The 13899-nt window shown below is 41.3% G+C and overlaps 1 protein-coding gene across 2 annotated transcripts; it reads left to right on the plus strand.

The window, feature by feature from the left end:
* The first annotated feature begins 1088 nt into the window (after positions 1-1088).
* CDK9 (cyclin dependent kinase 9) lies at positions 1089-10474 on the plus strand. Of its 2 annotated transcripts, none has more exons than XM_075185153.1 (7): positions 1089-1685; positions 4216-4297; positions 5234-5324; positions 6572-6750; positions 7460-7631; positions 8174-8322; positions 8511-10474. In XM_075185153.1, exons 1-7 carry the CDS (start codon positions 1420-1422, stop codon positions 8871-8873), a joined length of 1302 nt encoding a protein of 433 aa, XP_075041254.1. In that variant the 5' UTR covers positions 1089-1419; the 3' UTR covers positions 8874-10474. The 2 variants fall into 2 exon arrangements, with proteins under 2 accessions (XP_075041254.1, XP_075041255.1); XM_075185154.1 differs by having other exon boundaries at positions 6584-6750.
* Positions 10475-13899: the final 3425 nt, after the last annotated feature.

Genomic DNA, 13899 nt, shown 5'->3' on the forward strand with positions numbered 1-13899 from the left:
AAAGCTATTCAATTGTTTTTTAACGCGGCGCGTTAAACAGGCCAATATGATGTCTTATCTCGCACCTCTTTGGGGTGTGATAAAAATAAAAAATCTAAGAAAACTATTTGAAATCATGTAATAATGAAAAAAAAGATAAACTATGTTTATCAGTAATGCCTAACATGTAAAAGTTGATTTTCTTATGAAAAAATAATGAAAAAAACAAACCATAAAAATAAAAATCACTAATTAAAAATATATTTATGTATGGTTTTGGTACAAATATGTATGTACTAATGTGTTTTGACATGGTATAGATGATTCTATAGTAAACAATAAATAAAAAAATGCTACAGAAAGTACTGTAATGTAAATATTATCAATAGAATGGTTATGTAGTACAATCTAATGTATGAAAATGTACGCTAATCCTTTTTTTGTGTTATACATGACCGCGTTAAACACTCCCCTTCAGTCCCCTAAAAACTCGCAAACACAATGATTAACGTGCGGGGGGCAGCGTTCCCTATTTTTCAATTAAATTGCACGAGTTTTCACTCTGCCTTAACTAAAAATGGTCGCTATAGCGGTTAAAAACCCGCGTGTATTTTTTTTTTTTAACGCTGCGGGGAAAAAACCCAACTTGCGGTCAATTGAATACCCCCTACGGCGCCGAAACTGGCCAAATATTACGTATTAACGAACAAACACGATGTTGAAATAATTTAAAACCAATTTATTATCCCTCCAACAATAATAAAATTGAAAGTATGTTGCAAAAATATCACACAAATGTGAAAAAAGTCTTCATAATATTCTGCTAAAGATGGTGAATGAAATTGATCCAGAGTCACTATAACAATGGTAACTTGATTAAATATTCTGGGTTCCAACCAACAATCTCACTATTGTCTAATAGAGTTTATGGGTTTTAAATTATTTCCACATCATGTTGGCTTCTTAATACTTAATATTTGACTAGTTCTGTTGCAGACATGGAAGATGATTGGATGAGAGGTGATTGTGTGTAATCAGGAGTTCTATTCACTTTCACACCTTTATGTTATGATAATGAGTCCTGACTAGACCCATGCTGAGTAAGAGACGCCTCCATAGCCCCAGTATCCGCCCTGACACTAAATTCCCGCCCTCCGAGCTGATCACACTGTGATCACTACTTATTGCCCACATTACTGATATTTGCACATAAATCTGTGTAATTATTGGGGGTCAGCAGTCCGTGTGACACGTCTGGACGGACACTGACGGTTACTTCCGCACTGAGGCCTAGCTGGACCGGAAGCCTTCAGAACGCCGGCAGTGGAGTTCTTAGAACGCCGGCGAGCTGAACGTTCCATCCGGTTTATTCGGCAACAGAGACCGGGCCTGGACCAGTTCGGGAGGCCCAGCTGAAGCCTCCAGGCGGTGTGTTCCCCTATGCGCTTCAAGACGGCTCAGGCAGCCTCAATCTCCCACGCCGCAGGCAGCCTGAACTCCTCGGCCCAGCAGCGGGAGAGGCCGCAGGGGGCTGGCGGCGGCCTAGGCCCGGAGTTGGATACCAGAGGTCCGTCCGGGTCGGAGCCGCCCCCTCCCTCCACCTCCATCCCGGCCATGGCCAAGAACTACGACGCCATGGAGTTCCCGTACTGCGACGAGGTGTCCAAGTACGAGCGGCTGGCCAAGATAGGGCAGGGGACCTTCGGGTAAGGAGCTGGGTAATGTGCCCCATTGTCTGTTATCCCGGAAGTCACACTAAATATGTGTCCTGCATGGGCAGGTGATCATCATATTAGTACATCTCTATGTTTATTAATGAGTCAAATTGTGCCATATATATATATATATATATATATATATATATATATATATATATATATATATATATATATGTATGTGTTATAGTTAGAATGATATGCCTTGTATGATGGAATAATGCATATATTCTGTAGTGAATAGTGTACCCCATCTAATGTGCAAATGCAAAAAGTGGCCTAAAGCTGGGTACACACTACAGAATTTTCCACAAACTTTTTACGCCAATCGATTTTACATGCGATCGCTCGGTCCATGGACTGCATACACACTAGCCTTGTTTAGGACGATAAAGGGAAGAGCGGTCGTCCCTTTAGCGACTTTTTACAGCCATGTTGTCGTGAGCAATGACTGTAATTTCGTACTCACTGTTGTGGATCGGTCGGAAGTTTATACACACTACACAGCGGAAACGAGATTGGAACGAAAATATTAAACGGTACGACCAACCAAATGAGGCGACAATCGTCCATTTGGGCAGACTTTCCACCATCGTGTCACTACACACACTGACCCGACTTTTGAACGAGCGGTCGTATGTCGGCTGATTGAGCCGATTATTGGACGAAAACTGTGTAGTGTGTACCTAGCTTTACTATAGGATTTTGGAGAACTTTCTGTATTTGCACATGAACTATAGGGATTTAGGTTTATCCTATACCCACTCCTATTTGCTGCTTCCAGTCCGGTATACGTTCAGGGCAACGCAGATAAGGCCCCCTCACTTTTTCTATACCCACTAGTGTACATTATGAATAGTAAAAGTAACTAATGAAAACCTTTATTTTGTTGTATGTTCTAACCCCCAGTGTATGGTGCTGTGGTACCCTTGTGTTGCCTTATAAATTTAAGATTAAAAAGAAAATTGAGCCATTTTACTGTTGTGGTTGTGCAGATCTGGTCCAGAAATTGTATTATCCGTATGATAGACTAACATAATGTAATATATGACTGAACTGGTTCCCCATTTAGCGCTCGTTCACACGGGACTTCTTACAGGCATGTTACCAAATGGCTTGTAAATAATGCGGAATGTGTGACTGTGAAATTGATCATTGAGCTCTATGAGAACTGCTACAGCTGTTCACATCTCAATGCTGGTAATATATAGACACACAGAAAATACTGCAGCAGCGATATTAGGAGAGTGTAAGTGTGACTGGGTAGGATCGGTTGTTCAATGGATCATTTATCCCCATGACTGCTGCATTCCTCCTGTATTGGGGGGCAGCACGGTGGCTCAGTGGTTAGCACTTCTGCCTCACAGCGCTGGGGTCATGAGTTTGATTCCCAACCATGGTCTTATCTGTGAGGAGTTTGTATGTTCTCCTCGTGTTTGCGTGGGTTTCCTCCGGGTGCTCCGGTTTCCTCCCACACTCCAAAAACATACTGGTAGGTTAATTGGCTGCTATCAAATTTGACCCTAGTCTCTCCTGTAAGCCCCAATGCGGCAGGGACTGATGTGAGTGAGTTCTCTGTACAACGCTGCAGAATATATATATATATATAATTTCCTTCTGTGCTTCTAAAGCAGTCATGGTAAACAGGCAAACGCCTATAAAAAGTGAGGTGTAATCTAGCCCATAGAATTAGTGCTGTCACCCCTTTCATATTCAAGGCATTGCTTTCCATTTTGGTCTCTTGTTGGTAGTCAAATTTGGCAAGAGTTTGGTTTTGGGACTGAGAAGCCTTATCACATCCATTCCAGATTGCATGTTTCTATGAATACATTGTAACCATTTTATAATTTATGGTAAGAAGACTTTGGTCATTCTGCTTGTGACCACATCAGCCAACAGGTTATCTCTGCATCCATGCTGTTGATTCCCCTGCCAGACTCTTAAATGTCTTGGATATGGTCCACTTTTGAGTTCTATGTTGGGTTTCTCCAGTCTTCAGTATAGAGACTAGGCCGCCACTGTAGGACACGTTGACATTATATGTAGTGTTGTGTGTTTTATGGTGATATCTGGGTTTTTGTGGCATTGGAACTAAATGGTTTGTCTGCTACAACACCACTGAACACATTTGCAGCAATAAAAATTTGGTCCCATAATATGTCCAGTTGATATAATCTTACCTGTGGGGAGGGAGATTGATTGGGACATATGTAGGTGTAGAAAAGCTGTCAGTATTAGCAGTCCTAAAACAGTTGATTTCAATCATTTTAATGTATAGTCTACTCCATTTATAATTGAATTTTCGGCATATTTGTGTTAGTACCCGGTCGTCTCAGACAACCGTTTTGTGGGTGGAATCGTGCAGCCTATCAGTTCCTCAGTGATGTCTCTGGTTTGTAAAGTGGAAAGTGCTCAGCTATATTATATATGCTTAAAATAATCAATGTTCCATTTTACTTGTGACAAGTTGTGGAAATTTCCAGACCTGCTCATTCAGATGTGATGTCTGTTCTCTCAACAGAGAGGTGTTTAAGGCCAAACACCGCCAGACTGGGAAGAAAGTGGCACTGAAAAAAGTACTGATGGAGAATGAGAAGGAAGGGGTAAGTTTTGGCTTTGTCCATCACATCCAGTCGTCATGCCCCTATATTTAAAATGGGGTTTCACCTTTTAGATAACTTGGATGTATATATATGTATATGCCTTCATCCAACTTGTTCAAAGAAAAAATACAGGTCATTTATCCACTATCCCACTATCCTCTGTACATTGGATATAGTTGTAACATAGAACCATTCTGTTGTATTAAAAGGTTACGACCATTTGTGGATCATTTAAATACTTTGTTAAATATTGACGCCTGTAGAAACATTGCAGGAGTAAATCACACACTATATTCCTCCCGTGTACTTTAGGATCCTCCACTAGACTTAAATAACTATGGTATACTTTTCAATATCACAACTTGTGCAGAAAACCACCACCGATTCCATCAGTTCACTAGTAATCTTGAAAGTTTTATCTATCCTGCAGGAGACTAGTTACATTCCTTAGACATGCATGGCAGAATATTTGTTCAGTTCACAATACATATGCCTCCGTTGTGTGTAAGGGGGAACTGTCACCACGTCCTCTAGTTTTTTTGTTTTGGGGAGTGGGGGTGTTTTTTCTTCACTGTATAATGACTTGTGTACCCAGGACACAGCATTTTATCCATCGTGCTATGCTTTCTCCGTGAAACACTTCTCCCAGCCGCCTGCTATACAGCAGCTCTGGTGTGTAATGGAAGCCGGCCTGGGCGCTTCCATCGTGCAATCTGCAACCTCCTCTTGGAAGCCAATTCAGGCTGTCATACTTGAGTGTTCACTCCTTTCTTCCTGAATGGCTAATAGTTCTACGGCACGGGGGGCTTAAGAGACCACAGTGCACTGGATAAAATGCTCTCCGGTTAACAGGGTTATATTAACGCGTTATTTTATTCTTAGAATGTGTGGGAATAGATTTATACATAAGTTTTCCTCCTGTCGTTCTATCTCCAGTTCCCCATCACTGCTCTGCGGGAGATAAAAATTCTTCAACTGCTGAAACACGAAAATGTGGTGAATCTCATTGAGATCTGCAGGACGAAAGGTACGGTATTGTGTCTTCGATCCGCCAGCGCATGTGCATGTACACACGTGGTCTTTGGGGTATGTTTAGAATTAGGGTGCTTAGCAGCAAGCTGAGATGGGAGTGCATGATTGGGGGCTATATACAAAGGACACCATTCACTGCCAGGGGGCTGATAAAGATCATGTTTTGCCTGTACTGAGGACTGGTTGTAATCTCTGCTCCCATTGGAAGACCATTTTAAGCACTAAACTATACAATAGTTGATTTGCTCACTCTCGTTCCTGATATCATATCTCAAAATAACTACATACTTCCTGCCTATCCTTTTGGTGATTGGTCACTGCCGTGCACTATTATCTGAGAACAAGGTGTTCACTTGCAAAATCCTTCTATTTAATGGTTCCATGAAAAGTTTCCCCTTGTAACAATGCCTTGGGGGGCATTTATGGAAGCTACAACACTGGTAACGACAAACAGGCTCTTAATGATAGATGTTTGCTTCCATTTTTACTGTAAAACGGAAAATCAGCAGAACGTGGTTTTGTGTTTTGCAAACCTGTGCCACAGTTCTTAATGTCACACGTTGGCTTTTAGTTCTAAATAAACCCCCTTTAAAAAATAAATAAATAAAGACATGCAATCCATTGGGAACATGATCTGTACACTGGCAGTGAAGGGGTCTACGTTAGTGGCAAAACTACTTACGACCAAATTGAACATATCATTTGCTAACGCTGCATTTGGGTGCAGATTTGCAGTAGCCCACAGCAACCAATCAGATGCCCTGTTTTATTGACTAACTCACAGTAGGCAGATGTAAGCTAAATGCTGATTGGTTGCTGAGGGACAATGCAAATCTTGCACCTAGGTGCAGTGTAAATTAGCTTAATAGACTCAAAGTTAACAATAAGTCTTTAAGATATTCGTTTTGAACTGTACTGTAAGACACCACGGGGGTTATTTTTTATAAAAGTGACTTTATAAACCCTTGTGGTCATTTTGAGGCGGCTTAAATTGAACAATTTGGTCCTTTGTGGTTCCTGCCATTTGTGCACCTGTCGCCTACACACTGTGGACACCATCGTTTTGTGGGTTGAGTCAGGACTTCCGAGCATGCAGCCTGTCCGTAGACGACATTGAGGGGGCATTCTTGGAATGACTGCATCCACTGTTCTGTAGACAAAGGGTGCACATTACAGAATGTTCCATGTATAAGCTTATGCTGTCAGTGCCAGATCCTTTCCGAGACTTTTTCGCCCACCTAGTTTCTCCCACAGCGAACCAGTATAATAGATGTAAGGGAAGCATCTTCCTGGTGTTTGATTTCTGCGAGCACGATTTAGCCGGGCTGCTCAGCAACGCTCATGTCAAGTTCACCCTCTCCGAGATCAAGAAAGTAATGCAGATGTTGCTCAATGGCCTGTACCATATCCACAGGAACAAGGTGAGCCAAATACCCAGCATATTATTGTCTGCGTTCTTCCATTTCCTTTTTAAGCTGGAAGTTTTTTTATAGAGCTTTTAAGGACTTACACACCTAAAATATTATATTATATATTTTTTTTAATTGGGAACAATGAGATAACATTCTCAATCTCTTGCAAATATATTTTAGAAATATATTCGATCTTGCAGGCCTACTTGCAATACAATGGTCATGATGGGACTTTTTGTTTCTGGGCTTCTTGCCTGTAAATATTCAGAGGTGGTGTATTTAAACCATAAGGCAGCTGGAAAAAAATATATATATTTTCAAATAATCTGTCCATTGTTGAATATTAAAGGTCACATGACCTTTTTATTTGATAATAAATACAATCAAAATATAATAAATAAAAAGAAAACACTATTCTAGATCTGTATACTAAACCAACAATAAGCCTATGGTTTATATAATATTATTCTTATGTCCTTTTGTTAAGGTAACTGAAGTTTGAGGCATATTGTTTATTTACAATACCTTTTAGACCATCATAACTAATATAGTAATTGCAATGTGTGCTCCACATGAGTTGATTTTTGTAAAACTGAGTTATTTAAATTTATTGTTCAAATATTTTTAGCAAATTTACAGTTTGAAAACAAGAAAGTTTTACTTTTCAAAATTTAGATGTTAACAAATGTTGTTTTGTATATAATTTCTCTTTAAACAGATTCTCCATAGAGATATGAAGGCAGCAAATGTGCTTATTACCAGAGATGGGGTGCTCAAACTTGCAGACTTTGGCCTGGCTAGGGCATTCAGTTTGGCCAAAAACAGCCAGCCCAACAAATACACCAATCGCGTGGTCACCTTATGGTACCGACCCCCAGAGCTGCTTCTAGGTAAGATTGTAGACGCTGGTCTAAGTTATATTAATACTTTTGTTTTATTGAAAAGTTAAAAAACAAAACATTTAGTTTATTATTCTTAAGCTGATCGTCCTACCCGTGGTACCATTATTCTGGCTTCTGATTGGTCCTCCTGTCTCCCCTCTGTAGCCAAGGGGCTAGCATAACTCTTCTACCACTTACGTCGTGGTCGTGCCGTTTAAACTGATAAAACTTAAATCTTACATATTTTTATACTGAATTAGTTTTAAAATGTTATATTCATCTACTAAACAAGAATCAAGACTAATCAGATTGTAATCGCTTCATGTTGTAATGCTGAATTCCTCAGCTTTGCTTTTTATAATTCGGATCTCCATAACCCTGCTTACCACAAGCAGCTGGTGGAAATAAATAATCCTTTTGTCTTATGAGCTATCCAAGTACTGGAGATCATTACTGCAAGCTTCACCTATTCCCATAATTTGTATTCCTGTATGTGATCGAGATGACGGATGAAGACCATTTGTAAAACTGACTCTTGTTTTTTTTTTTAGGCGAGCGTGACTATGGCCCCCCGATTGACTTGTGGGGAGCAGGTTGTATTATGGCGGAAATGTGGACTCGGAGCCCCATCATGCAGGGAAATACGGAACAGCACCAGCTGACCCTCATCAGCCAGTTGTGTGGCTCTATCACCCCCGAGGTGAGTGATTTGGGGGGAAATATGGCCGCAATTGGAAGCTACCGGGAGATGCTTCTGCAGAAATGATCTGGGATTAGTCATAAAGAAGTACATTATGTTTTCTTTTGTGTAACAAGTGTTGGTGACCAATTCTGGTGTTTTAATAGTCTACGAGTTGAATTTGAATAGTGTTCCTCCCACATTTGCAGGTTTGGCCTAACGTGGACAAGTATGAACTATACCAAAAGTTGGAGCTGCCCAAAGGTCAGAAGAGGAAAGTAAAAGAACGGTTAAAGGCCTACGTGAAAGACCTGTACGCGCTGGACCTTATAGATAAGCTGCTGGTTTTGGATCCGGTTCAGAGGACGGACAGCGACGATGCCCTTAACCACGACTTCTTCTGGTCTGACCCCATGCCCTCCGACCTGAAGAGCATGCTTTCCACTCACAACCAGTCCATGTTCGAATATCTGGCTCCTCCCAGAAGAAGGGGAGGTCACATGCCTCAGCCCTCGGCCAACCAGGGAAGGAATCCCGCCACCAGTCAATCGGAGTTCGAGCGGGTCTTCTGAAGACATTGATATGATTTACCAGAGAAATTTAGGAATAAGTTCTGGACTTTTTTGCAAGCCAACACTTGCATACCAAGGATTAATCCATCTTAAATATATTACAACATCTCATCGTTCTTTTGACAGTCTTAACGTAATGTTTAGAATTCATCGGCTCTTTAAACTTTTAATTGTGCATCTTGCTGTGTAAATCTTAAATGTCAACACACTTCTAAGACTTTTGACCTATGTTGAACAATGCCAAGATTTAATGTACAAGCATCGAGTTTGCTTCCCAACAAAACTTTTTATAAATGTCCCACCACCCATAGATGACCTTTCAGTGTCCTGGAGGTTTGTGTTCAGGATTAGTAGCTTGGAGCAGTGCTGCTGATCCGCCTCTTGCCCAGGATATGTAGCCGGACCGTATGGTGGTTAAATCGGACCTAGTCTTCCTGTCTCACTGCTGCATGTTCTTTTTATAATGTAATACGACTGAAGTCCTCTTCCATGGGCTTGTAGAAGGACTGTGAAAGACAGCTCATGACATCCATATTGCTGACTAGTTTATTTTTGAATGATTTGATGACATCGATTTCCCTTCCCCCCCCCCCCCCCCTCTATGTACCTGGAAAAGAATTAGTTTCTCTTCTCAACTACAATACTTGTCGTTGTTTGACTTGTACTTCTGCCACTATGATCAATCGGAGAATTCCACTGACGAATATATTTATAGTATACCCCCTTCCTTCACCTTGCACAGCAACAAATCTCAGCCACCCTGACCATTCTGTAAGCAGCCGCCCAAGTTTCTCTCAAACTGACTTCACAGACCTATAATTACTGCTGCTCTGCTACTCGGTGGGTTTGGGATCACTGTAGAAATATATATTACAGCCAATGGGGAAGTAGTAGTAATTTCAAGATCGGAAATGGCTCAAGTCTGTCCTGCTGCATCAGAAAATACCATTGTACTGTTTAGGACTTCTGTTTTTCTAATAAAATCTGATACCACCCCTTAAAATCTGGATTTAATTTTTTTATTACTGACTAAGAGTAGAATTGAACTTTTATAGTGTGTCACTACATTGGCAACAAAGTGGTCTTCCCCCTCCTACCTTACATGTTTCTAATGTGGGGCTTCAATGCTGCTTCTGCGGAGGACTTTGGTTTAGAGGTCGGTATTTGTTGGAGTAGTCGGTCATGATGTAACCCCCCCCACCCACAAGCACAGACATCTCCAAAACTTGGGGCTTGGTGACTGTCGCATCTTGTATGAAGTAGACTGCAGGGATCAGTTCAACGAAGTAATATCTCCCCATGATTCCTATGCAAGTGTCAATGTGGTGCCAGAAAGGTGCTTTATATATGTAGCATGTAAGTGTTCCCGGAGCAGTTATGCCAACTTTCTGCAGTGTTCGTAAAGTCTATCTACAGTCGTGTACTAGAAACCGGTGTTTATACTACATGGAATGCAAAGTTATAAAGGAAGAGGTTCCTGAGCAGTTATTTGCAGAAGTCCCTATCTGATACCACTGTTAAGAGCTGCATATTGCTCTCACTGATCATCTTTAAATCTGTATATTCATTAAAGTTGAATTTATTTGTTTTTTTTTCTTATATTTCAATCTTGTTTTTTCAAGGGAAAGGTACGGAAGGGAGAATGGAGGGGGGGCTAGCAGTTCATAGACAAAATAATGTGAACATGGTGACAAAGAAATGGATCTGCATTATGTACAACGTGAGGTTTGCAAGGATATAAAGTTAAATACTGAAGGCCTGTCCATATCTGGCTCCAAGAAGCTTTGGAAACAGAGTTTGTAGAAAACTGAACCTTTAGTGATTTTGTTTTATTTATATATTTATTTTTTATTTAAAGGCTTTTGTAGCAATGAGCAAGTAGCTTATTACATATTTGGACATTCCTCCACTGTGGATGACAGTGGATGATCTGCAAGAGACCGGTTTCCTCTTGGGCCAGAGATCAACTGGAATATTACAGACCAAAACAGGGTGATCTGAGGGTGATGCCAACAAATCTGGGCAAGATGAACTGTTTCCACACTTTATCCAAAAAAAGAAGGGGAAAAAAAATGACAAGAGCAACATGTGTAATTTAAAAGGGTTAAAGTACAACCTATTGTATTTGAAACCATACACTGGGTTCCTATGTGAATAGAACTGGACAAAGCAGCATTCTGTATCCATGGCGATGCCCATCTGCTGCTGGTCATATTGGTACGTTGACATAGTAAGACTTGTGCAGGAGGATGTACCAGCTAGAGATTGATCCTGTACGGGGTGGGTGGAGAGTAGCGGGTCAGTAAAGGTAGATACGGGGTGACAGGTTAGTGTGATAAACAGAATCGAATAGGTGTCTTGTGTTTAGAAAATTTGTAGAAATCTTCGTTACGGCTACACGGTTTTCTTAATAATCAACAGGAGTTCAGCTCAGGACCAGAATAGAGACCGCCTGCAGTGCAGACTTCAGCCTCCATTCAGTCCCTCAACACTAATAGGGAATTTTGAGGTAATAGATGGCTGAACAACGAGGAGGCATTTTAATTTTTCAGTATTTATGAGCTTAAGGCATAATGGTACTGGGCTGCAAGATGAGCCAGAGGCTACATGGGGGGGGTTAAACGCCGGATCTATGTCTTTGCATAACATTGATTTAAAGGTCTATGCTAAAATGATCGGTAATAGAATTATCCCTGGCCTCATTTAAAAAAAACAACCAATGGGGTTTATCTCTCTGAACAAGAGGCACTTGAAACGAAAGCCTATTGGGAGCAGAAGGGCAGATATTATGAGCTTTCAGGACCCACTTCTCAGAGTTACACCCCCCCCCACCCCCCCACACACAGTTTAATTTGGCCGCTGACTTTTCCCCCCCGACAGGTCCAAAGTGCTGAAGCTCATTTATATGTTCTAACAAAACTCACGTCTGACTTACTGATCTCTCAGTTTAGTTTATCGGACCCCTGGCGATGTTTAAAACACCAACTTAAGGATTACACGTTTCTGTCTCATGTGCATAATGTATAATAACTCCATGCTAACCTTTTCATGGCAGATAAATGTTTTTTTGCAATCAGTCACCAAATCATCCATCTCATTACATAGTCAGACCATGCCCCCCATTTTAATCAAGTTAATATTTCCCCACTTCATGAATCCCCCACCAATCGTGATCCATATCTATTTTCTAACCCACATGTCACAGACACTCCTATGCTCCACTATCGACTCTGGTAGTGGTTCTATACATGCAATTCTGAATCTGTCCCACCTCAGACACATTAATGTGCTGTGGAACAGGTCTTACGGGCACCTCAAAAGTTCCAATCAACTATCTCTCAAGATAGATGGATCTCAAGTGGTCAGTACAGAAACCAATCTGCTGAGCTGCGGTTTTCCTTTGTCACTGCATCCAGGATACATGGTCTCATCAGAAGTCCGTACTGTCCATAATTGTCCTGGAAATGGAAACGTTTATCTGGCTATGAGCACCGAGACGTTACTCTTTCTGGACAGTCAGGGTCCAACAGCGTTGTCTGATCTCAATCATCAGGAGAGAGGACAGAAGTGAAGGAAGCATCTTACATTCTGCAGTTGTCCGAACGTTCTATTTCTACCATCTCAGTGACCCCCTACATTCCAGGGGTGGACAGCAGGGCAGACAAAAAGAGCCATCAACGTTTGGACCAAGTTGAGTGGTCTCTTGCAATACATTCTCACACTCTATGGTCCTCCCCAATGGTACTCTGGTATTTTTAAGGTACGTTTGCCCAGGATAGAAGCACCTTTTGTGATTATTCTTTATCTCCTGAATGCCTGTCATTTCAGGAGAGTGGGTCTAGAATAGAGATGCTCACTGACCCCCATGAACTGGTTTTGGATCTGGACTAGCTTCGTGTTTTGGTTTTGGCAAGACTGCCCCCGTGTGTTTTAGTGTTTAGAAAAAATCCTAATATATGCTAAAATCACATCATTTTGCTCTTTTTTTGGGTTCCTACATTATTCTTAACCTCAATAACGCTAATTTCAAGTCATTTGCAGTCAATTGTGACCACCTCACAATATTATTTTCATACACTTTCAGACAAATACTGCAGCGACCTGGCTGGATGGTAAGCGACAGAGCAATGACACAAACGCAGTCCCTAGCACATCTAGGACACATTAGCACACAGCAGTGGCAGAAAAGATAGAATTGTCCTTGGGCCCTCCCACCCGCCGTTATGTTGGATCTTAAAAAGGAATCCAAAAATCCCAAGATCCGACGACGTAACAATGACGTTTTGCCTCATTTTCAAATACGAAAAAGCGAGAAGGTACCGGTCACTGTCACAAAGTGAGGAGGGAAATGGACACTTAGGGAGCCATAGACTGGGACTTTGTGCTATTGGGAACCCTGCTTCTTCCGCTGGCAAAGTGTCAAATGCATCTGCACATGTAATACAGTTCATACATCCAACGTTTCTCCTGTGCTAGTGGTGACAGACATTTCCCAGCTCTCATAATCCTGCATGCGATGCACCTCATGCATTTTACATCCATTTACATTACAGTTGAAAATACAGTAAGTTAATAGGTTTGCAGAAGCTTTCTGACCTGGTTTGCCAAGTGCAGTAACACTGTCTGCCACTAGGTGGTGCTCATTAAATAAGAGTGGAATGAGGATTTCAAAGGTAATGTATGGCTACTCAAATTAATACCAACCTGGTGGGGGGTATTCAATTGTTAGCGTTAACGGGGAAAAACGAGCGCTCAAAAAATATTACCGTTTATACGGTAATATTGCGCGAGAAAAGCGTTAATACGGTAGTTTACTCGCGGAATTTCAGCTGAAATTCCGCAAGTAATTACCGTATTAACGCTAAGATTTTTTGAGCGCTCGTTTTTCCCCGTTAACGCTAACAATTGAATACCCCCCGGTGAGTCCAATTATTCTAAATCTAGGAGTTCAGCCAGGATTATTTAACACGTTTCACAGGGAGTAGTCTACATGAGTGTTTCTCAAAATCCAGTCCTCAGGAACCAC

This window comes from Mixophyes fleayi, chromosome 9 (assembly GCF_038048845.1).
Source record: "Mixophyes fleayi isolate aMixFle1 chromosome 9, aMixFle1.hap1, whole genome shotgun sequence".
Lineage (NCBI taxonomy): Eukaryota > Metazoa > Chordata > Amphibia > Anura > Limnodynastidae > Mixophyes > Mixophyes fleayi.